We start from the raw sequence: 24,298 nt of genomic DNA, 5'->3' as shown, positions 1-24,298 counted from the left end.
GTCCTACACCAAGGACCTTTAGTGCAGATGGCAAAACACGAAGTTCACACAGGATTTTTTCTTCTCCAGCTGTGCTACATGCAGGAGGTCACGAGTGCAAGAGTCATGTATTTTTTTCAATTTAGCCTGGTATACAGAGTGCTCTGCAAGTTTTGCAGAAAACCTGTTGAGTAAAAGCAGCAAAACCACGCTGAACAAGCCCACAGCAAGTAAGACTCAACTTGACTTTGACATGGAATTCATGATTTGAAAGTTGGATTATACTTGAGACAGATGACTTGAAAGAACTCCACTCTTTTCTTCTTGGCAGACCAGCACAGGCCAACAAATGACACATCTATCATGGTCAAAAAATAATAACATTTGGATTCAAGGGTTATGTTGTGGATGGCAGGAGAACAGCAGCGTATATAGCATCGTGAGAAGAACTGCAGACAAATGTTAATGTGTTAATAGGCTGAGTAGAAATGATGTGATCCCCTGAAAGGGAGCCAAGGCAGGAGGCTTAAGGATTGTGATGTAAATTTTTGTGGTGTTTTCACTTTAGAGGCCTTTAGAATAGGGCAATATTATAATTTCAGAGTCCCACTCTCCTTTGTTCTTCATTCAGGGACTTGTTATTCACTGCGACAAAATGTCAAATATCAGGCTGCAGACTGCAGTTTTGATTAATACTGAAAATAACACTCATCTGTTCATGACCACCATTGAACCGATTTAAATGTGAGAACTGGAGGAATCATCAGAATTGAATTTAACTTGATTTGTCCTGAGCCACACTTGACTTCATTTGTTTGACTTATATACAGTGACTTGGGACTTGCTTGGGACTGGAAGGTTAAGACTTGAGACTTGCACACATGTAACCAGCTGTGGAGAGAGTGATGGAAATCTGTATTCAAGTACAAATACTTTTACATTACTTAAATTTTACACAACTACAAGTTAAACTGCTGTTGTTACAAAAAAATACTCAAGTAAAAGTAAAAAGTATTCTCCTAAAAAAAACCTCACTTTTTAACTGCTGATGTTTGCTGCATTATCAATAGCAGGCATTCAATTGAAAGGGGTGTCTGTTTCTCTAAATCATCAGTCTAAATTACTTGCAACTCCTGCAGTGTTCTGGTTAGTGGTCACAGTCGTGTCTCCAAAAACTATGCCTGATGCAGTGTTGTTTTTTGTCTATATGTCCTGGTTTTCATTCGTGTGTTTGTGATCAGATAGCCTTATTGACCACAAAAATGCAGATACAAGGTTTGTTTGTTAATTCAGATTATACTCAGTGCTTAATTACAATTTTAAAAGTAACCAAGTAGATTACATGCATGAATTACATGCATACTTAAGTATAAGTAAAATGTCAAACTTTAAAATATACTAACAAAAGTAAATTACTTAATTTCAGTAATTTGAGTAGCTGTAACTAGTTACTTCTATGCCTGTGTGTGATGCACTCCCACCTCTGCTGTTATTCCATATATTCCATAAGATCAGAAAAACAGCCTGTTTGTGACTCTGCATTTTCCAGCTAAGGGTCCAGGGTTTTGGATAGGTCATTTACATTAAATATCAGACTTTTCTCAACCCATAAATTCACACATAATCCTTCCTTTGATAAGAAACATTAACATTCAAAATCACCAAATTTGGAGATATATGGCTTTCACCAGACAGGAAGAAAAATTATAATTTGAAAAGTAATCGTGGGTAAAGCTGTCAGAGAAATGAACTGGAATATTACAAAGATACATAAAATGCATAGACTCAAGTACAGGTACCTCAAATTTACACTTAAGTACAGTACTTGAGAAAATGTACTTAGGTACAATCTACCTCTAAGTACAAATAACCACCACACAGTGTGATGAAACATATTTATTAGTCAGAACAGTAAAAAGAACACATTTTGTAAAGCATACACATTTTAAAACTAGACAAGTATAACAGGACAGGTACAGCAAGAGTATACAGTATGAGACTAGTGACTTGTGGCTGTTGAAAGAGATGCCATATTTTTCTCCTCCACTAGATGGAGATGTTGGTCAAGCATGGGTTACATGTTTCTACCGCTCCAAAGTGAACAATAGGGATGCAGACTGGCAGTAAACAACCAAAAGCATTTCATGAATTTAGAGGAAGTACTGAAGTGTGCTGAGTAAAGACTAACTGTAAACAAGCAACTTGAGCTGAACGACTTCACATTCTTCTTCATCCTGTTTAATGGGGGTAAAAAAGCAGGGATGTAAGTATTGTACAGCTGTTTCATCACGAGGAAACATCAGTGGGTAGTTTTGAGAGGAAACAACTTCACTGTTTACCTGTAGTATACCAGATGCTTTCTATCACAGCAGAACCAACATCGCTACAGGCCACTGAAATGAAAAAGAAAAATTGCAGTCAAAGGGCACTGGAGCAAGGTAAAGTCATGTTCACTCAGGCACAACAGAGATTACAAGCAACACTTCTGAAAATTGTATTTTTAAAGACATATGCAAACAGCCAAGGGACAGCACTGATTCTTCGGGGCATTTCTTGTGTTTTTAGGGGGACTGGTGATGAGAAAATGCCAGCAAAAAGATAACTAAGTTGAATGAAAAGAGGATGGGGGATACACAAACTCAATTCTCTCAGGGATTGACTTAAGGCTGAACACAGAACTAAAGATGAGGGCTCAAATTAATATTGCACCCAGATGAGTCTTAAGTGTCCTTGGATGACAAGCAGTGATTGGATTGCAAGCTTGGTAGCTTTTGATGGCCATGCCTGTCAGCCTCACCTGCTTTTTAATCAGTAATTACCATAGGGGATTCTCTGGCATTTCTTAATTAAATTGGACCAAATGCAATTAAAAACCACACTCTCATTCCTTTAAAAGGGCTCTGTGGAGTCCTTGTTTAGTTCTTGCTGTTAAGAGAATAAGCGGTTGAATGGTCATAACACCGTCCCATCTCTCGCTGATCTGTGCTTGATTATTTCAGTGGTCAAATTAAGTTTCCAGTTTGCATAATAAAGGGCAAGGTAGAGTTCAAGATGGAAGCTTCCACTCGAACTGGAATTGAAGGTTAAAAGCGTAGATGAGGAAGCAAAGTTGTTATGTTATTAAAACAATTAAAGTTAACATCCACAGTTGGGGAACAATGTAGTGAGAACATGTGTTGAAGAAGACTATCATTATAATAGCACTAAATGTAGTAATGCATCTTTGCATTACATTTGTACAGAATGAATGTTACACTATGACCAGGTTGCACCCAAATTAAAACCAATAAAATATACATTCAAGTGCTGTCGGTATGTAGTAAGTATAAAAGAGAGAGAAAATAATCATCACTTTTCTGCTGCACTTTGCTGCACTATACAAACAGTAAAGAAACCATTATGTTTTTTGCTAGCTACCTAAAAAGTTAACAAAATGCTACATTGTTTGCTAGCTAGCTAAAAAGTCAGTTAGCCTTGTTAGCCTACTTATGATGGCTCAACAGAGAAGTTCTAATTTCTCTTTGTTGGAGAAAAACTCGTTGGCTGAAATATGAACTGGAGTTAAAGAAAGAAGAGCCATATTTTAAAACCCCTTTAAAAGTTTAGCCTCCACAAGAGCAAGTCCATACTAGATCACATTTTAAAACTGGAGTTTTTAGTGCAACAACAATTAAATTTAAAAGAGATTTAGAGTGGAAACTAAACTGAAGTTTAAAGAGAGGTTTAAATCGAATCTTTCTTGATTTATGCTATTTAGAAGTTTGGTGCAGTCATCATTTAATCAGGTTCAAAAATAAATCCTTGTTGGAACAACCCAGCCTGTGTGTTTCAAATACTCACCACCTAGAAAAGTCCCCAGCGCTCCAGGAGCCAACAATCACAGACACATCAGTGGTGATTTTCCCATCTGCCGTCTTCATATCATCTTTGGAGTTGTTATTGTAGTTGCCACAGGCACCGCACATTTTACCGGACAGGCTGCTGTCAATAATGACGGTGACCTCCTGTGAAATTGAGTAGGTGACCCGCACAGCAGACGCCCTCTCGATGATCACAGTCTTCTCTGAGATTTGGACAGATATGTCACTCATCACTTTGCTGGGAAGAGACACTTTCCTGCCATTTACCTGGATGACATGAAGAAGAGGAGAGAAGAGGAAAAACAAAATCAGTGTGATTTTCAAAACAATTCTGCATCAAAATGATTACTTTCATGGTTAACCATTTAAAGGCATTGTTTGGAATGTTTGAAGTGGGCTTGTATGAGGTAGTTATCCATTGTTAATGTAGCGGCTACAGTAGATGCTGGTTGTTATACCCTCGTTTTGAAGAAGCAGAGAGGAGTGCCAGCATGGACGCTAGCCAACATACTGCTGTTGTGGAAGAGGTTAGTGTATTTTAGTCATTTAAAAAAGGTCCACCTAAAAATCCATATAAGTTTAAGTGTACACTATATTAAAAATATTTTAACCACTTTACTATGATGTCAGACAGCCAAATATCACTCTCCAAACCAACTAAACTCTTTGGATTCACCAAAGTCACACATTAACACAAACAAACAGGCAGTGGTAAATTAGCGACTGCTGTATTCTGTGACATAAAATTATTGATTTTGTCTAGGGTGTTTGGTTGGTTTGAAGAGTGATGTTTGGCTTATATAATGGTAGTTTCCTATCAGGAAAGGCTGTCTGATGGTACAGTAAAGGGATGGAAATATTCTAAATATAATATAAGCAGTTCATTGCTTAATTTCCATGATGGTGCCCCTCTGTGCCTCTCCAACCTCTCACCTCAACTAATCCGAACTACCCCCTTTAACTATTGTTTCTATCCTCTCAGCTCTTCTCACCCAGGTGATATGTTGGCTGTTCACTGCGACTGTGGTCTCCTTGAAGAACACATACACGGTGGCGACAGCAGGAGATGCGCCTTTGCTGCAGACCCTGACGTCCACAACCACCCGGAACCACAGCTTGGTGGTCTCGTCACACAGAGACGCCACTTCAAATGCCCCTTTTACACCTATTGCCCCGGACATGCCATCAAAGGAGGTGAGGTGGCCGACTTCGCTGACACTGCAGTGGCCCCGTTTGACGTGGCAACCTCTGACCCCCTCTCTTACACCACAGACCTCTCCACCAGCACAGGACAGCTTTTCACACTTGACCAGACCAGATGCCTGGCACACACACTTGGACTTACAATCTTTGTCCACCACTGCTTGACCCACCTAGAAATATACAACAACAATAACTTTAAAATCATTTTTCCTCCAGAATCTTTTACATCTCTATTCATGTGTAAATGCTATGAAAAGAACAGAGAACAAGAGTCTTTTATTTATATTTTCTCATGACTACCTTTCAACAGTGGCACAGTTACTATGTATGACAACAAAGTAAAATCTCAGTGCAGTTTTACCGTCAGATATCTGCCAGCGTGCACACACCCACAGTTGTCCAAGGGAACACATTGGATGCCATCAGAAACAAAGCCGGCATCACACTGGCATCCTTCAAAACAACTTTCAGAACAAGTAATTGGGAAGATAAAGCTAGCACAGGTCCCACCACAGGTGTCAGCACACACCTCATAGTGACTGTGTGGAGGACAGGAGGCAGCTGCAGGAGAAGAAGACATTTGTAAGTCATAAATAAATCATAAAAAGTGGACAGTTTATCAGCTAAAATACTGTTTTGTGTAACTCACGGCAGAAGGAGTTGCTCCTCCATGGCTGTATTTTCACTCCTGCACTCTGGCAGGCCAAAGCGTAGGCCTGGACGCTATTACACAGGGTGTCTTTCTTGCCACCCACAGCACAAACATCAAACACGCAATGAGACACATAAATCGCTGGGTCAATTTTACTGTGGCAGGCTTTGAAAGGCCCGTTAGGTGCACTCATGATGCCACAGGAGTCTGGTTTGCTGTACAAGGTAGCTTTGGCCTGCTCACACACTGGACACTGGCCTCCACAGCCCCCACACACATGTCCAGGCAGGTCCACCACCCACGCCTTTCCAAAGTCATCAACATTCTTCGTTTGCTTTCCACCAGGAAGTCTGAAGTCGTCACCACCATTCTTGTTGTAGTTGCCACAAAGACCGCACATCTTACCCTGGTATGTAGATGGCACAATTACCTCAACGTAATAGACAGTGTCATATAGGACTTTCAGTCCAAAGTCTGTCCGGACAATGATGTTGCGACCTTCCTGAGTGACTCTCAGACGTCCATTGTCCAGTGAGAGAGGGAGGTTTAGAAGTTCATCATCCACCTGGACAGAGGAGGAAGATGAACAGAAACATTGTGAGGAAATAAACATGCACAGTTGTAAAAGTAACATGGTTGTTATAGTTGACTAAAACTAAACTAAAAACTAAAACTAGATGTGAAAAAATATTTAAGTTAACTGAATAAAAATAAAACTAGACTTTTGGAAAACCAAAAAATAACTGAAGTGATATGTACTTTAAAAATTACCAAAAAGGAAATAAAAGTAGAGGAAATTAGTCTTTGTCAGTGGGTACTTTGCTTTTGCATCGTTGGGTGAAAACAATCACTCAAATTTGACTTTGCCAGTTCAAACGCATAAAATATGAAAACTATCTATCAGGAGCCCAAATACTATGGCCAGTCAGTTAAGCAGTGTTTTTGTTTGCTACATAGACAAAAATTAAAGAAATAGGGGTCCTTTCAATCTGCCTCCATCAAAGTGGACATACGCCTGACATACACAACTACCTGATTGACTCTTCCGACAATGTATTTCAGACACCTGTCACATTTTATGTTTTTAAGACACTTTATTTTGCTGTTTGAGACTAGAATGTCTACATGCCTTCGCAAAGTGTTGTGTTTGTATTGTTATTCCTATTCCTGTTTTCTATCCTGAGTTTAAATCTTGCAAATGCCCCCATATTATAACGAGAAATACTAAAACTAAAACTAATAAAACCTAAACTAAAACTAAACCGTTTTTAACAACAGTAACTAAAGTGAAACAAACAAACTCACTCTGAAAACATACTGAAACTACACTGAACTAAGGACAAAAATCGAAATAAAAATAAATATTACTGAAAAATACAAAACTATAATAACTCTGAGCCACACACAAATGTTTTGAAAGTTGTTGAACTCACAATGACTTTCCATGGTACTCCCTGCTGAATGTAAATGACGTAACCATAGACTTCCACTGCAACCGACTTGGTAACAGCCACTTTTCCATTTCCATACTTCTCATTCCCCTGAGTTACAGTGAATGGCGTCAGATAGCCCTTGTCATCGTCACAAACCTTGGCCAATACATAGACACAGGTACCCTGGAAATCAAACCTCCGTCCGTCAAAGGAAATGTAATGAGGGTCACCAGAAGCCACACACTTTCCCTGCCCCTCAGGGTGGCAGCCTTTCACTCCATTTACGACCTTACAGGTCTCCCCTGCACGGCACTCGGTCTTTTGGCAAGACATGGCGCCATTCTCTCCACAGATGCATTGCTCCACACAATGAGTTTCAGGGTAGAAGATGTCTCCTTTCCTGTAGTAGTGACCGTCATAGGAGCAGCCACAGTCTCTCACAGGGACACAGGTTGCCCCACTCAGCAGGTAACCTTCGTCACACTCACAGGCTTCTGTGCATGGCCTGTGGCAGGTGGCAAGGGAGGTTAAACTGGCACAGGTGGCAGGGCAACCCGTAGCACACAGGCTATAGTGGCTGTTAGCTGGACACACCATTGCTGCAGGACAGGATGAGAAGAGGGAGAGGAACAAGGCAAGAGATAAGAGAGATATTTTGAAATACGAGGTTTGATGTATGAAAAGTAGGGTTGGGCACTGTTCACATTTGAACCTGCGCCTGAAATTCGGTACGAGTACCCAAGGGTACCTTTTTCTGTACTTTATTATTTGTATTATAGCAACAATTTTATTGTAATTTCTGTTGTAAAAAATAAGTCCAAACTTCTCAATATTTACACTGTACACTCTACAGTTTGCAGCCTGTCAGTCTATCATCAGGGCATTTAACGCTGTTTGTGTTTCAGAGGAAGCACATGTGATATCCTTCCTGTTATGTTGTCATTACTTCCACAGTATTTGCATACTGTAATATTTCCCCATTAGTAGTATGCAGTTCATGAATGTTGGTTTCATGCTAAGGTTTCAAACATGTAGATAAGTCATTTCTGATGCAGCCAGTGGCTGAGTGTTGGTTAATGCTAATAGAAATGCTAAGGCAGGCAACCAAGGCAGTGAAAAAAGCAAGTTATCTCCAAAACCAACTTGTCAAACTAGCTAATAAATATATATATATATACATATATATATATATATATATACATATATATATATATATATATATATATATATATATATATATATATATATATATATATATATATATATATATATATATATATATATATATATATATATATATATATATATATATATATATATATATATATATATGTATATATATATAATTTAATCCTCTAAGTTAATCAAGATGTTGAGAAAGCCTCACTTTTTGAGGTTTGTTGTTCATGGAGGGTTAAGTTGCTGTGGGGGAGTTGCCTTTCAGACAAAGGAAAACTGTGCACTTTAGCTTTTAGATACTTTATTTTGTTTTGGTTAGACGTGTTGCCCTCGCCAGCTTTACATTTCACATTACAAACATTGCAGTAAATGTTGTCTGCATCAAGTTTTGAAAAGAGTAACCACTGTGACTTGAACAAGCTTTTTCTCTATTCTCGAAGTTTCTCTCTCTCAGAGTTCAGAACCCTCAACGAAAACAAAAATTAATCAACATAATGAAAACATCTCAAACTCACGACAGAAGTCATTTCTTCTCCAGGACTGGATGGTGATTCCTAGACTCTGACAGGCAGAGACGTAGACTCCCACAGCATCACAGACTGATCCATGGTGGCCACGATAATGACAGGCATCATACACACAGTCCTCCAGGTAAGGAGCAGGGTCCACATGCTTGTGACAATCTTTGAAAGGCCCTGCCTTGTCAGTGATAATGCCACAGTATTTCTGGGCTTGGTACACTTTCCTCTGGGACTCTGAACAGGCCTGGCACCATGCCCCCTGGCAGACTGATGAGCAGCCTGGTACGAGGGCCACCTGCCAGCTCTCCCCCATTTTGGCTCCGTTATTGGTGGTCTGGCCACTGGGCATGGTCAGGTCATCCTGAGCCTTTCCATTGTAGTTGCCACACAGGCCACAAACAGCGCTCTGGTAGTTGCTGGGCAGAGTAACGCTCACTGTGCTGCGCCAGTCAAAGGTCACGGTGATACCAGCAACTGTCTCCACTACAGCTGTCCAGCCGCTGAGAAACACGAACAGCTCATTATTGTAATCCAGCGGTAACGAAGCAAGCTGCCCATTGAGCTGGAGAACAGAAAATGAGGGAGGGAGGAATATTTTTAGGAGATTATAGATTTAATAATTCTGCCGTCCTTGCTAATCCATTCTAATGTGCAGTTAAATCTTAGTTTAATTAAGTCTGCCTGGATCAAAATTTTAATATGCAATTAAATATATATGCAGAAGAGCATGAGGGATGTCAGAATTAGCACAATGACAGAAGGCGTTATCATCACACTCATTTGAATGAGTCTCAGAGTATCTGTCTTGTTTTTATTTTTAATACTATAACGACATGCTGTGTCCCATTTCTTTTCTCTGCAAAAATCCATGAAATGAAAACAAGTGTCAGATTACCTGTTTAATCTTTTATCAAATCATATGGGCTAGATTAGTTTACAGTTCTGGTTAAATGGGGAGAGGATTTCATTTTAGTTTACAGTGAGGTACTGTTGTAATATGTTTCTAATTACCCTCTAATAAAGTCTCATAAGGGCCTAACAGTGGGGAACAATGCACTTTATTTTACAGTACTGTTCTATTGTAATGTGACCCCAATTACCCGCTAAGAAAGTCTAATAAGGGTCTGATTAAGAGTCTAATACTGCCTAATATAGACTATTATTTCTCATTTTTGTCTAATTTGATACAAAGTATAGATAGTTGCATATTATTAGTGTACTGTGAAATTAAGTGTGCCAATGATATGCCTCACATTATCCATACCTCTACATCCATACTTACCAGGACCTTGTAGGGGTATTCTCTGCTGATAGTGAGAGTAATGCCATATATGGAAAACGTGACAGTCCTTGTATAGGACACGGCCTTGCTTCCCCGGTGGTCGTTCTGCACAGTCACCTTGAAGGGTACAAGCCCTGGCTGCTTGGAGCACAGTCCCACCAGCTGATACACACATGTGCCCTGGAAGTCATACCTGCGGCCATCAAAAGTGCGGTAGTGTGGGTCACCTGAAGCTGAGCATGTGGCGTGACTGATGGGTCGGCAGGCACGCTTTCCATCCACCATGGTGCACCTCTCCTTGGCAGAGCAAGAGGCCTCACGGCAGGTCACCATGCCCAGGGTCGTATCGCACTCACATAGGCAGCCACAATTCTCATCAGCCCAAAAGTGCTGGCCTGGCTTGTAGTATCGGCCCTGATAGGAGCAACCACATGCTTTAGCGGGCACACAGACGCCAGCACTGAGGACGTAACCCTTATCACACACACAGGTCTCCACACAAGCACCGGTACAGGTCTGCTTTTGCTCAGGGAATGGGCAGGATGGCTGGCATGGGCTGGCACAGTCTTCATAGTGGCTGTGACGCTGACAGTTCATTGCTGGATAGAAATCAAATTTAAAGGCATTAACCAAAAGAGAAAAACAACAATATCAGTTGCAGTTTATTTTACAGTACATCGACAAGATGTAACAGGAAGTACTTTGGATCAAATTAACAGAAAAATAGAAATAATATGTTCTTTATTAGACAGTATCAGACCCTTTACCAGACTTTATTAGAGAGTAATTTGGTACACATTGCAACGGAATTGTACTGTAAACTTAAGTGTAAAAGTGTATTATTGTCCACCGTTTATCTGCTTATTTGGCTTCCTTAAAAGATACTGCAAACTAAATTGAAATCACATATCTGCTACTTGAGACACTCCGTCTTTGGCTGGTCCTGTACAGTTGACAGATAGTCAAGACCAATGCCTACTTTTGTGACCAAATAACATTATATGCCTACTGTATTACAATACCTCTGTGCAGTCAACCAAAGTTATACCTCTACCTCTATAAATTTGGCCTTTACATGCTAGACCTGGTTTACATAAATGGGGAAGTGGCAGATATGTGATTTTACTATGGTTTACAGTACAGTTTCATTGTAATTTGTCTATAAATACTCTCTAAGAAAGTCTCATAAGGATCCAACAGTGGCCAATATATAATACATTTTAGCTTACCATACATTTCTGTCATAATGTGTCTACAAGTAGCCTGTAAGAAAGCCTAATAAAGGTCTAACAATGGGTCTAATGCTGTTTTATAAAGAGCATATTATTTTTAATTTGATACAAGGTATGTCTTGTTATGTCTTATTAATTTACTGTAAAATAAAGTACAACCACAATATTTGATTGAAATCTTTGATTAAAATGAGCTTCTTGTAAATACTCACGGCAACCAAACTTTTTCCTCCAGCCTCTGATTATTATTCCCTCCTCACGACAATGCTGACTGTAGGAGGCCAACGCCTGGCACAGCATCTTTTTGTCTCCCTTATTCAAACACATATCATACACACAGCTGTTCATGAAGGCCTGGGGGTCCAATTTTCCATGACACTGCTTGAACACACTATTGGTCTTGGCTGCCAGGGCCCCACAGTAAGCCTCAGTCTTATAGATCTTAACCTTGTTATCGTCACAGGTGGGACAGTTTTTCTTGCACGTGTCCCAGCAAGGATGGTCCTTGTCCTGATCAGGCGTTTGCCAACTCTTGCCCCACTCTATCACTGAGGACACAGCTTTGCCGGCTCGATTCTGAAGCTCATCACGGTTGTTACCATTGAAGTTGCCGCACAGACCACACACACTGCCATAGTAGCTGCTGGGCAGCTTGATGACCAGCTCCCAGTTCCAATCATAGGAGACAACTAACCCAAAGTTTGTCTCCACCACTGCAGTGTGACCACGCTGAACCACTGACACTTCATCCAGGTACACGGGAAGATTCAACAGCTGCCCATCCACCTGAAGGGAAGGGATCAGAACAATGTATATAATATACACATTTGGCTGACTAGTCTTACTAGTTACTTGTTTTGCCTCCAGCTAACATTGTGGCGTAAGCATGACATTGCACTAAAAGGGTCTACGCTACAGGTCAAACACATTAGAAGCTAAAATCTTACCGTGACTCGCCCAACTTGGTTCCTACGGATGGTGATGGTGTACCCATATACAGACACGTCTACCTCCCTGACGTAGGAAACAGCTGTGTTTCCACGATTATCATTCCTCTCAGTGACTGAGAATGGCACCAGACCGTCCAGCTTCCCGCAGGTCTTGGAGATTACATACTTGCAGGTGCCCTGGAAGTCAAAGTTGTAGCCATCAAATGTGTGGTAGTGGGGGTCGCCCCAGGCCCAGCATTTGCCTGTGTACTCAGGGACGCACACAGCTTCACCCTTCTCAACACGGCACTTCTCCTTGACCCGACACTTGGCATCTTTGCAGGGATCTAAACAAGGTAAACAAAGGAGGTAAATTAGGGAAAATAGCTATTTAATTCAAATCAATCAAATAAATCCACTGTACCTTTATTTGAAAGAGTATTTATTATACTGGTTAATACAAATATACAGTATTTATGTCTTGCCTGTGTTGTAGCATGCCCTGATTCCTTTCTTGACCATGCATTTGGTGCTTTGAGGGCAGGAGTGCTTTTCACAGGTAAGGCCTTTCACTGGATTACAGGTGCACTTTGTATTACAGTTTTCCTCATACACCACTTCACCAGGCTGAGGACATACAATAGAGCAGATTCATTATACAGAGGACATTATAGGTTAAAGAGGAGTCCACATTATTATTTGAAACCATCCACAAAATTTAGACCATCTGCTAATTGAGTCTCAGGAGGAATCCACAGTGCACATATCTACGATCAGACTGGCTACTGTCCATTTGCTTAAGCCACTATAACACTAAAAAGCTATCATTTGTATATTAAAGTGTATGGAGTGACTTTTTTGTACAAAGTTGCTGAATTGTACCTTGTAAGTCTTCCCATTGTCATAGCAGCTGCACTCACTCTCTTGAACACACATATGTCCATCGAATAAGAAGCCATCGTCACATTCACAGCCTTCTGTACAGCTGGTGGAGCACTGGACAATCCCTGTGAGGCCTTGGCAGGCTGCAGAGCAGGCGTCTGCACACACCTCATAGTGACTGTTGGCTGGGCATTTCATAGCTGAAATGAGCAGGGACAACATGCATTAGAAAGGAGCCTGTTTTTGTACTTAAAGGACCTGTCTATAAGATTTAGTGGCATCTAGTGGTGTGCTTGCAAAATGCAAACACCTCACCTCATCCTTCCCTTCCAAGCATGTAGGAGAACCTATCAAGAGCCAGTGTTTGGATCATTTATTCTGGGCTACTGTAGAAACATGGCGGTACAATATAGTACAAGAGGACCTGTGACTTCTGTAGATATAAACAGCTCATTCCAAATTCTGCCTTCTGGTTTGGTTAATTAGTTTTCTATTATTTTGACATGCACTTCACACTCAGCACAGGAAGTTGGGCATTTTTGGGGCATTTGGGCTGATAGGTCTCAAGAACCATCTGCTACAAGCCTTCCCTTTGTTTATGCCATCATCTGTAAGTATTAGTTTAGCACAGACAATACAACAATATCTTAATTTTATTTATGTGAAATACATATTATAAAGCATAATTTATGTACATTAGGAAATTAAGAGCTAAGAGAAGGTCTGAAGTTTGTAAATAGGTTTCTGCTCTATATTTCTCTGCTCTAACATTACCATAGCAGGTACCTGCTATAGCTACTGTACACTTTAAGCATTACGCAACAGATGCATAGTGGCTATGTGGAGCTTATACTGTTGCATATAATTTGAATATGCGTCTTGTTTATTTCATTGTTTTGCTCATGTTCTTCAGTTTCACTCCTATTAATACAATATATGAAGGTGCTGACCAATAAAGCACCATGAGCTTTGAAGCTTTATCCTGGCTTCCATATTTATTTGAATGGATTCTGGCTTATTGCTGAATTATGTACGTATGCACACACACAAGAGCAGTACAGTAACAAAAACATGATTCTTATTTTCATGTGATTATACAATAATGACAACATACTTATGAGTATTATATTCCATTTCTCTGATATTCTGTCAGGACATTGCCATAAATCTTACACACTGGTCCGTCAATAAATACAATATTAATACAGCATGGTGGATGAGAATAAGAGGTTCAATTGGAAGAAAAACAACAAAAAAGGAATTTCTCTTCTTCACTTACGACAGAATGAAGGTGTTCTCCAGTTTTTGACGTCCACTCCTGCCATGTGACAGTTGAAGGCATAGGCTGCTATGCTGTTACACAGCACCTTTCCATCGCCATTGGAAGCACACACATCAAACACACAGTCATCAAAGTATGGCTGTGGGTTCAGTTTACTATGGCAGACTGCGAAAGGACCTTTGGGTGCTGTCATAATACCACAGTACGTGGACTTTGAGAACACTGCTTTGCGCGCTGGCTCACAGTTAGGACAGTTGTTCCCTTCGCAGCCATTTCCACATATCACATTAGGGATGGTGACCTTCCATGACCGTCCAAACGTGTTCACGTTGTTGGTGAGCTCGCGGCTGGGCAGTTGGAAGTCATCTTTTGAGTCGCCGTTGTAGTTGCCACACAGGCCACAGACTTTACCACGGTAATTACCAGGTACTGTGACTGTTACATGATAGATCAGGTCATAAGTGACACGCAGTCCAAAATTTGTTGCAATTACATAATGTAGACCTTCTTGAAAGACCTGCACTTCTCCATCATTAAGATTCACAGGAACATAGTTAAACACCCCATTTACCTAAAAGAAAGAAACAAGTCTAGTTTAAAAATCAGGTAAACATCTGCCACTATGTGATACACACAATAGATTTCAGTGGTTTAAATGAACCAAGTGTCTCTGCTCACCAGGACTCCCAACATGTTGGTCCTCATGATGAGGGTGAAACCGTAGACCTCCACAGCAACCAGCTTGGTAACAGACACTACCTTGTTGTTCACCATCTGGTTCCACTGCACATTCTCAACCTGAACCGCAAAGGGCACAAGGTGGGTGCCTTCCAGCCCACAGCCCTTGGAGAGTGTGTAGGTGCAGGTGCCCTGAAAATCAAATCTTCGCCCGTCATAAGAGCTGTAATGGGGGTCACCAGAGGCATGGCACACACCCTTACCGACAGGGTGACATTTTTGGATGCCATTCTCTACTTTACACTGTTCATTTGGGCCACATGTGAACTTCTTGCACACAACCTGAGGAAAAAAGGAGTGTTATAAAAATCATAGAAAATCATTTACACCAATCTGTATCAAAGTATTATACTAATCAAAAATATAAAGACAATACTTTTGTTTTTGCTCTCATTTAATGAGTTGAAGTAAAAAATCTCAAACTTCTCCTGTGCACACAAATGGTTTATTTTGGCTTAATATTGAACTTGATAGATGAAGAGTAAATTTATTTGTTCACTTATTATTTCATGCCATGATTTAATATCTTGGAGTAATTTCTTTAAACAGTGTTTGATTTTTATTTTTTGATTGATCATGGCTAAGAGCTTATTTGAAACTGTCCTTGCTGGTATTGGAACTAAGGGTTTAGTGGTGGTACAGGAGCCCAATTTGGAAAATTTTGTTTTCCTGTCCATAATTCTCAATTGCTGGCCTGTGTGGATGTTAACTCATGAAAAACAGGAGCAAAAACAAAAATGTTGGGTTGATATTTTTGAGTGTATTAATATTTAAAATGTATACTGCAGCATCCATTACCTCTCCATCTTGTGGGCACTTGCATTCCTCTTGACACTGTCCATTGGGATAAAACACTTGGCCGATGCGGTAGTAGCGCTCGTTGTAGACGCAGCCGCACTGTGAGAAGGGAACACAGACGTCTCCGCTGAGGATGTAGCCTTCATCACAGGAACAGCCCTCCTCACAGTGAGCTTGGCAATCTTGAGGAGGGGTCAAACTCTTGCAAGAGGCAGGACAGGCAGTTGCACAAATTTCATAGTGGCTGTGGACTGGACATTTCACCGCTGTACACAAGGAGAAAAGAGACAGTGTGAATGTTTTTTTACTTACTGAACATTTTTTATTTAGAGTAACAACAAAACCTTTTCCGTAAATGATTTTAGTAAAATGAAAGCATTTCTCACCACAGAACTCTTTGGTTCTCCAGCTGTACACTTTGGCCCCCACATCCTGGCATGCAGATGTGTACGCTGTAATAGCCTGACACAGGATATCCTTTCTGCCCTTATACAGGCAGACATCATAAACACAGTCTTCAAAGTAGCCAGCTGGGTCAACCTTGCCAATGCAGTCACGGAACGGCCCTTTGGGGTCTCTCAACATACCACAGAAGTCTCCTTTTTCATATCGAACTTTCTGGGTGATGTCACAATCAGGACACACCCCTTTACAACCTTCAACGCAGCCTGGGATCTCAGCCACTCGCCAGCTAGCACCAAAATCTCGTGGTGACACGGGTTTGCTGCCATTTTTTGGAGTCAAGTCATCCTGGGGTTTGCCATTGTAGTTGCCACAGAGACCACAAACGGCTCCCATGTAGTTGCTTGGCAGTGTTACAAACACAGCGTTCTCCCAGTTGAAGGAGACTTTGAGGCCAAAGTTTGTGGTGACAACTGCGTACCATCCGCTCTTATACAAAGATACCTTTCCTCCAGCCAGGGTGAGCGGCAGGTTGACCAGTTCACCATTCAACTGGGAAAGAACATACAATGTATTTATATACAGAATACAGGGCTGATTTAAAACAGTAGATGGCTTTTTGAGCCATTTTCAACCCACGAAAAGCTGATTTTGATAAATTTGGCAAGACATGCCAATATTAACACCAGCATTAAAGAGATAATTTGGATTACTTGATGTGGGGTTGACTTACTGATCAGTAGATGCCAGTCAGCACAGTTCCACTCTGGAGAAGTAGGGAGGGGCACCAGCTCAGAAGCTAAGCATTGTCCTGCTGTGGAATCAGCAACATAAGATATTGTAGACACTTAAAAAAGGTCCACCTAAAACAAATCAACATCAGTTTAAGTGTATGCTTTATTCTGAAAGTTTTCACTTCTTTACTTTGCCATCAGACAGCCAGTTTTGATGGGAAACCACTGTAGATATGCCCAGTATCACTCTCTCCAAACCAACAAGAATCCATTAGCAAAAGCAATCATTTTACCTCACAGAACTTGGGAGTTGTTAACCTACTGCCATCTCGATCTCTTAGCTTGTGTTATTGTGTGACTTCTGTGAATCTGAACTATCCTTTTAAAACACAGAAGTCACACAATATTTCAAACAAACTTACAGACTGAGGTAATGGTAGACCAGTATCTCCTGTGTTCTGTGAGGTAAAATTACAGATTTCACCTATGGACTTTGTTTTGTTTGAATATATAGCAATATTTGGCTATATATAATGTTGGTTTCCCATCAGAAAAGGCTGTTTGACGGCAAAATAAAGTGAGTAAAATATTCTAAATTAAGTGTACACTTAAACTGATACATGTCTTTAGGTGGACCTGTTTTAGGTGGCTAAAATACCATTTATTGTTGACCCTGTCCACAGAAGTTTGTTGCTAAGCTTCCATGCAGGTACTTCTTTATGCTTCTCCAAACTGGAGCTTTCTGACCACCTTCTATTGTAGGTAATACACTGACTATTGATAAGAACCTCTTGCAACCCCACATAAAAATAATCTGAACTATCCGTTTAATATACTTAATCACACTACAGTCATATCATTCAGTTTACAGCTTAAAAACATAAGCGTTTAAGCGTGTAGTACCTCTTAAAATTGTTCATTTCCTAAGCAGTATGCAGTTCTTACCATAATCATGCCCTTATGGGTCCTTGTAATGACAATGCTGAGGGAGTACACCTTGATCTCCACTAACTTGGTGTAGGAAACCACCTTGTTGCCCCTGTGGTCATTCTGCACTAGCACTTCAAAGGGCACCAACTCCGGGTTCTTGGAGCAGAGTCCAACCAGCTGGTAAACACACGTGCCCTGGAAGTCAAACTTCCTCTTGTCAAAGGTCTTGTAATGAGGATCACCTGTGGCCTGACAGGTGCTGTAGGAGACTGCTTGGCACTTTCTTATGCCGTCAACCACCTTGCACTGCTGCCCTGCCCCACAGCCTTTATCCTGGCACTCCACACGTCTGGTTCCAGCTACACATTTACACCTTCGCCGACAGCCCTCATCAGCCCAGAAGGACTCCCCGGCAGGGATGTATCGACCCTCGTAGGTACAACCACACTGAGCAGCGGGCACACACTGGTTTCCACTCAAAACAAAGCCTGCATTACAGGTGCAGGTCTCCACACAGTGGCGTTTACATTTGGACGGAGCGTTAGGGTCAGAGCAAGTAGCAGGACAGGCATTGCCACAGAGCTCATAGTGGCTGTTGGCTGGACATTTAGCAGCTAATAGGAAGAAGAAAGAGAATGGGATGTTACAAATACTCACAACAATTTAGAAAAAACTGTGTTAATTAACTTATATACAATCATAAACTTACAGTTTTAAAAACACACTGTGCTTTAAAGGTTTTATTGGTAACATTTTTAACGAATAATTAAAAGGAAACAAGACAATATGCAATTCTGATTGCTCAGTTATGTAATAAAACCATTTGCAACAAACAACAAAATGGAGTAAAATTCCTTGTATGTGTACATATTTGGAGAATAAAGCTGATTATGATTTGGTTAACATTACTTACGGCATCGTGCAATCTTTCTCCAGTCTTGGACTTGGATCCCGGCACTCTGGCAGGCTTCAGTGTAAGTCTCCAGTGCCCTGCAGAGGAAGTGTCGAAGGCCACCTCCCATGCATACATCATATTTACAGTTCTCCAGGTACACTTGTGGGTCAATGACAGCATGACATTTACTGAATGGCCCATTTATTATAAGCGTGATGAGCCCACAGAACATGTCACCCTCCCATTTCTTCATCAGGCTGTTTTCACAATGTTCGCACACACCCACACAGTCATCTCTGCACGGAGCATCCTTCACCAACCCCGGCACCTTCCAGCTGCTCCCAAAGGCCACAGCCCCACCTGCCTGGGTGCCGGAGGGTGTGGTGAAATCATCACTGGGGTTGCCGTTGAAGTTACCACAGAGACCACAGGTCTTACCAGCGTAGTTGCCAGACAGAGTGACCACGAGATAGTGTTCCCAGTCATAACTGACAGCCAGACCAAAATCAGTTTCAATGATCACAGAGCGACCGCTCTGAAACAATACCAGCTTGTTGTTGTTCAAGGTTACAGGCAAACTCCACACATTGTTGTCAATCTGCACAAAACAACATAGGTTATAAAGATATTGTGGTCATAATTTGTTGATAAAAACTGATGCTTTTTAATTTGTCAAGAAATAAGAAAAATTACTATTCATCATAAATCTATTACTAGTCATCATAAATTTAAGTCAGGATCAGATTTCAAACATGGATATTGTAAAGAATAGTATTCTGTAACAATGAAATTAATTATATTTACTCATTATTAATAATGCTATAATTTGTTATTTTATCCCTACATTGTGAAACATAAATTATATATTCTATCAAAGCTGATGAAAAGATCACAATTACATCCTGATTAAATTAGTACAAACAGATTATTGTTACACACATTTATTAATGTATGTTATGTGTATTTCAGTTATTAATTGTCTTAGTGCTGTAAATCTTTTTCTTTGTTTCACATATACTGAAGGGATCCTTTAATTTTTTTTATTTTCTTTATTTATGTTTCTTCTATTTTGTCTAACTGTATATTATTTTATTTTGGAGTTGTGTGAGAGATGGACCATATATTTCTAAGACTTTGTTCATTGTTCTTAATTAGTTTGTAAACTGTCTAATAACATTGTTTGGAAAGCTATTGTATGATGTAACTGATGAATATAACACCTATATAGTATATATATATATATTATATAGTGTTAGCTAACAATCATTTACTAACAGGAATAGGAAGCCTTACCCTCACACGACCTGTCTCAGACCGAGCTATTGTGATGGTGATGCCATACACCTTCACTGTGACGAGGGCGACATATGACACCCTGAGGCTTCCTCTGTTCTCATTTTGGGCGAGGACCTCAAAGGCTGGGAGGTGATCATCCTTTCCACAGTTTTTAGCAATGACATACGTGCAGGTACCCATGAAATTATAGTGCCGCCCATCAAAGGTACGATAGTGGGGATCCCCCTGAGCCCAGCAGGTACCCGACTTGCTTTTCACTGGCTTGGGCACACAGGAAGGATACCCACCCTTCATCTCACACACCTCATTGGTGCTGCAGGTGATACTGCTGCAGGATAAAGAGCTGCTTCCTGGAAAACCATAAAGAATATAAAAAGGATGGTTCAGATTATTTCATGTACGAGGTACTTATTGAAAGTCGGTGTATTAGCTACAGTAGATGGAGGTCAGCAAGCCCCCAGTTTGGAGAAACAGAGAGATCTACTGCTGCCTAAATCTATTAGTTTGTTTGTGTTATTACATGACTTTAGTGTTTTAAAAGGTTAGTTCAGATTCAGTAGTAAATCAGTAAATCAGCAACCCCCACGTTCTGTAGTGTAAAATTATAGATTTTGCCCATGGAGTTTGGTTGGTTTGGGGAGGCCATTACTGGACTTATATATGGCAGTCAGGAAAGACAAAAAATTCTAAATATAGTGTACATTTAAACTGAACTATCCCTTTGACACTCATATCTTTACAGTTAAGGTGTATGTAATGTAAAATATTTTCTTTCTCTAGTTAATATGTGCACCTTACCTGGCTGTATACATTGTCCTGATGCACCGTAACCATTCATCTGGCTGACTCCTATACTGTAGAGAGCAAAGCGGCCACCAGAGCTGGACAGAATGTGTCTATTATTCTTGGGGGCTTGTTTGTAGGGCATCTGCACCCAAGAGTAATCAGTCCCTTTGACCTTTTGCCACTGGATATCACGGGGCAGATTTTTACCATCCATACGCAGCTCTGCTATCACATTGGTCTGTGCCACGATCAGGGCTTGGTTTTCAAAGCCCTCTAGAGCCTCAAGCGAATAAGAGGTGCAGAACCGGTCTGTTGGCATGATGTTCACCATGAAAGGGTCGTACAGCATACTCCAGTAAATTCTGGCACCATTGAAGAGCATGAGGACCTGGATGCCGTGATCAGCCTGGATGGACAGTGTTTCAGGATTGTGGTAGCGGACCTCTTTCATCTCTCCCCTGGTCAGACTCAGAACATCTTCACGGTTGCCGTAATTGACCTTGACTTTGGTGGGCTGGGAGGCCTGGAGGTAGACACTATCATATTTCTTCTGGAAGGTAAGGGGCGGCACAATAAAGCTGGTTCCCCACCTGTTCACTGGTAGTAACTGCTCATAGACATGATTACATTTCGAGAAGTGCCAGGTGCAAGTGTGACCTGTGGCGACAGCAACAGGGTGCTGGGAGGCAATTCTGGTGCCAGACAGGTCATACCTGCTCTGGAGCTGGACACTTTCATATGGCTCTAGATCTATGACCATTCGGTTGTTGCGCCCATAGACATGACCCTGGAAGTTGATTGTGCCTTGTGGGAAAATCTCCACTTTGTTGCTGCCTTTTCCATTTGTCACAGAAAACTCTTTATAGGAGCCATAAGGGCTTCCAGTAGGTGTCAAGATGAAATATTCTGTGCCCCATTCAGTGATAGGATACACCACAGAGGTGTCTGCTGTGTACAGCTTGTAGTTGAAGGAGGTTACTGTCACATCAGCAGTGGCATCGATGCGCACCGTATTTGGAGACTTCAGGCAGCCATACATCTCAATATTTGTGGGGAGACTGATGATGACCCTTTCTCCAGCATTCAGAGTTTTCTCTTGCTTAAAGTTTAAGGGAGGCACGTGGACTGTCACTTTAGCATTGGCCTGAACGGCAGTGATGTATAGCTGAAAGCGAGGACTGTCGTAGTGTGCAGCATAATTCTGCATGAATGACAGGGCAAACTCCCTTCCTGCATATCCGGCGCTAGATGGACCTGACAGACAGGTGAAGAGCAAGCAAAGAGACAGAAAAACACGTCAAAAGAAGACTTTTCAAGTGAGCTAAAATACAGCAGTCAGGTACAAAACTGTACTTCACAAATTCCGTGTATGAAGAAAACATGTCAAAAAAAAGCATTAGGAAGTGAATGGGGACTATTTGTGTCAAGAAAATCAAAGGATTCACAGACTGGTAATACAGAACTTGGCTTGAGACTTCTTGGATCGCATACACAGTACAAAGAAACAATATGACACCAAAGAGAAAGTGAGTGAAAAATAGCTTCATTTTTAAGTTAAAAAACGCAGGGATGAATGCTGGTCTATAATGGATGGATTGCTTTTTTCCTTGATAACCATTGTGAGAGATTTAGACGGAGGAATAGTCACTTGACTGCTTCTCAGCAGCACTCAATAAGTCACTTGCGCAGACAATATAATTGCATAATGGAAATATTATCAATATCTGTGCCTTTGCTGTGAAAAGAACATTTTCTGGGCTCAGTCAGGGCCTGGGGGATTTAGATTACACTCCTGTTTCACCCATTCAGTATAATAGTTCCTACTCAATAGCAGCTGAAGGTAAATGCTATTCCCAACAAAAGCAAATTTCAATTTAGATGCCTATCCTTTATGTGCTGCACTCTCAAATTCTTCACCTGTTTAACATTCTTCTTCATTCACATGAGCACCTGGCGTACGGCCGCACAACAATGCTCTCCACTGATGGGGTTGACAACCTAGATAAATTGCTTCAAATTGAGCGATCACTTGGCTACATGTCCTGCCTGGGAATTCTGAGCCAAGGTTTGAGGAATGCTGCTGTGATTGATTAATTGAGCTTAGCTATGATTAGTCAGATTTAATAGTTGTTAAAGGTGGGCAGGAGATTAAAGAAAAGAAAGATTTTCCTGAATTGTAAAAAATTAATTGCTATTAGTCCATTTGTTCAGTATAACATAGCTTCAAATCGTGACACACTGGAAAGAAGACAAGCACAAGCTGAAAGTAATAAATTAGAGTACAAAAAATATACTTACAGCTGAATAAAGCCACAAAAGCACAAAGCAGCAACAGGCTCCCCATGGCTGAAAGGCAGAAATCCTTGTTTTAATTACAGGATCATTTGAAATTTACATTACTTGAATAATATAAATGCATTAATTTGACCAAACAGCTAACATAAACAACAGCGCTTACCTGCTAAGAGGCTTAAATGTGATGAATTTTTTACAGTTGCATCCTTTTATATACTCTGCCGGACAAAAACACAACCAATCAAAAATGTTAAAGCACACAAGGTACGACTTTGGAAAAACATACCCTTCCTCTAAAACAAATTAAGGCAGAACTTGGCAAAGGCTCCTGCAGTATGTTGACATAGGTGTGAGGTCCAATACCAACTCCATGTAAGCGATGTATCACACATCGATTACTTCACCAATACCACACCCAGGGACATCCACAACCCGGACTCTGACAAGAATCCCTCCATACGTTCCTAAGAAAATTGCAGTGGTGTAGAAAATAAATATTTGGAGATATGAGTGGCCTGACACTCACATCATACCGACATAGTGATTCTATCACCCCAGACAGCTTCATTTAGAAAAAGTAATGGATAATATATTTTTCATACATTCATGCTTTTATGTCTTAAGTCAGGTCAGTTGAACATGACCCATTTTTTTTTATCTTAAAAACATCTGCAGAAATTCCAGTGACAGGCAGATATAGGTCAATTACAGCAGTATTGTATATTCTGGTGTAACCAAATAATATTATCCATTTTAGACTGGGCAAGGCAAGAATGTGATAAGACCACAATCACAACTTATCTTCAGAGTTACCCAAGAGTGTCAAACCAGAGTCAAGTTTGATGATAAGGCTGAGTTTTTGAGGGAAAAAAAGAGAATATTTGTATCATTGATCTCTCAAATGGAAGTGGTATGTAGTATGTGGTTCCAAACGCTGGTTTCTTAATAAAGTGAAGCAGCTTACTGCTCATATAATGTCACATCTCTAAA

General features: G+C 40.7%; 1 protein-coding gene across 1 annotated transcript; it reads right to left on the bottom strand.

The window, feature by feature from the left end:
- Window positions 1-1,860: 1,860 nt before the first annotated feature.
- fcgbp (Fc gamma binding protein) lies at window positions 1,861-23,357 on the bottom strand. Its single transcript, XM_084726455.1, has 22 exons — window positions 23,312-23,357; window positions 21,026-22,267; window positions 20,225-20,577; window positions 18,950-19,529; window positions 18,052-18,650; window positions 16,357-16,924; window positions 15,971-16,236; window positions 15,113-15,454; window positions 14,432-15,005; window positions 13,153-13,352; window positions 12,756-12,897; window positions 12,289-12,617; window positions 11,554-12,127; window positions 10,110-10,708; window positions 8,822-9,389; window positions 7,128-7,726; window positions 5,692-6,259; window positions 5,404-5,603; window positions 4,832-5,212; window positions 3,820-4,106; window positions 2,319-2,372; window positions 1,861-2,213 (listed from the first exon to the last, which is right to left on the bottom strand). Exons 1-21 carry the CDS (start codon window positions 23,355-23,357, stop codon window positions 2,363-2,365), a joined length of 9,027 nt encoding a protein of 3,008 aa, XP_084582581.1. The 3' UTR covers window positions 1,861-2,213; window positions 2,319-2,362.
- Between the last annotated feature and the right edge of the window lie 941 nt (window positions 23,358-24,298).

The sequence above is a fragment of the Lutjanus erythropterus genome, chromosome 9 (assembly GCF_056507025.1).
Source record: "Lutjanus erythropterus isolate fLutEry1 chromosome 9, fLutEry1.hap2, whole genome shotgun sequence".
NCBI lineage: Eukaryota > Metazoa > Chordata > Actinopteri > Lutjaniformes > Lutjanidae > Lutjanus > Lutjanus erythropterus.
The sequence above is the reverse complement of the archived record's forward strand: the minus strand, read 5'-3'. Positions and strand labels throughout refer to the sequence as shown.

Bases quoted from the DNA above. Each gene is read 5' to 3' on its own strand.
- fcgbp (XM_084726455.1), bottom strand. From the start codon at position 23,357: ATGGGGAGCCTGTTGCTGCTTTGTGCTTTTGTGGCTTTATTCAGCT. The intron at 20,578-21,025 runs GTAAGGTGCACA...ATGGTTTTCCAG, and splicing joins AGGACAATGTATACAGCCAG to GAAGCAGCTCTTTATCCTGC. The intron at 4,107-4,831 runs GTGAGAAGAGCT...CATGTCATCCAG, and splicing joins ACAGCCAACATATCACCTGG to GTAAATGGCAGGAAAGTGTC.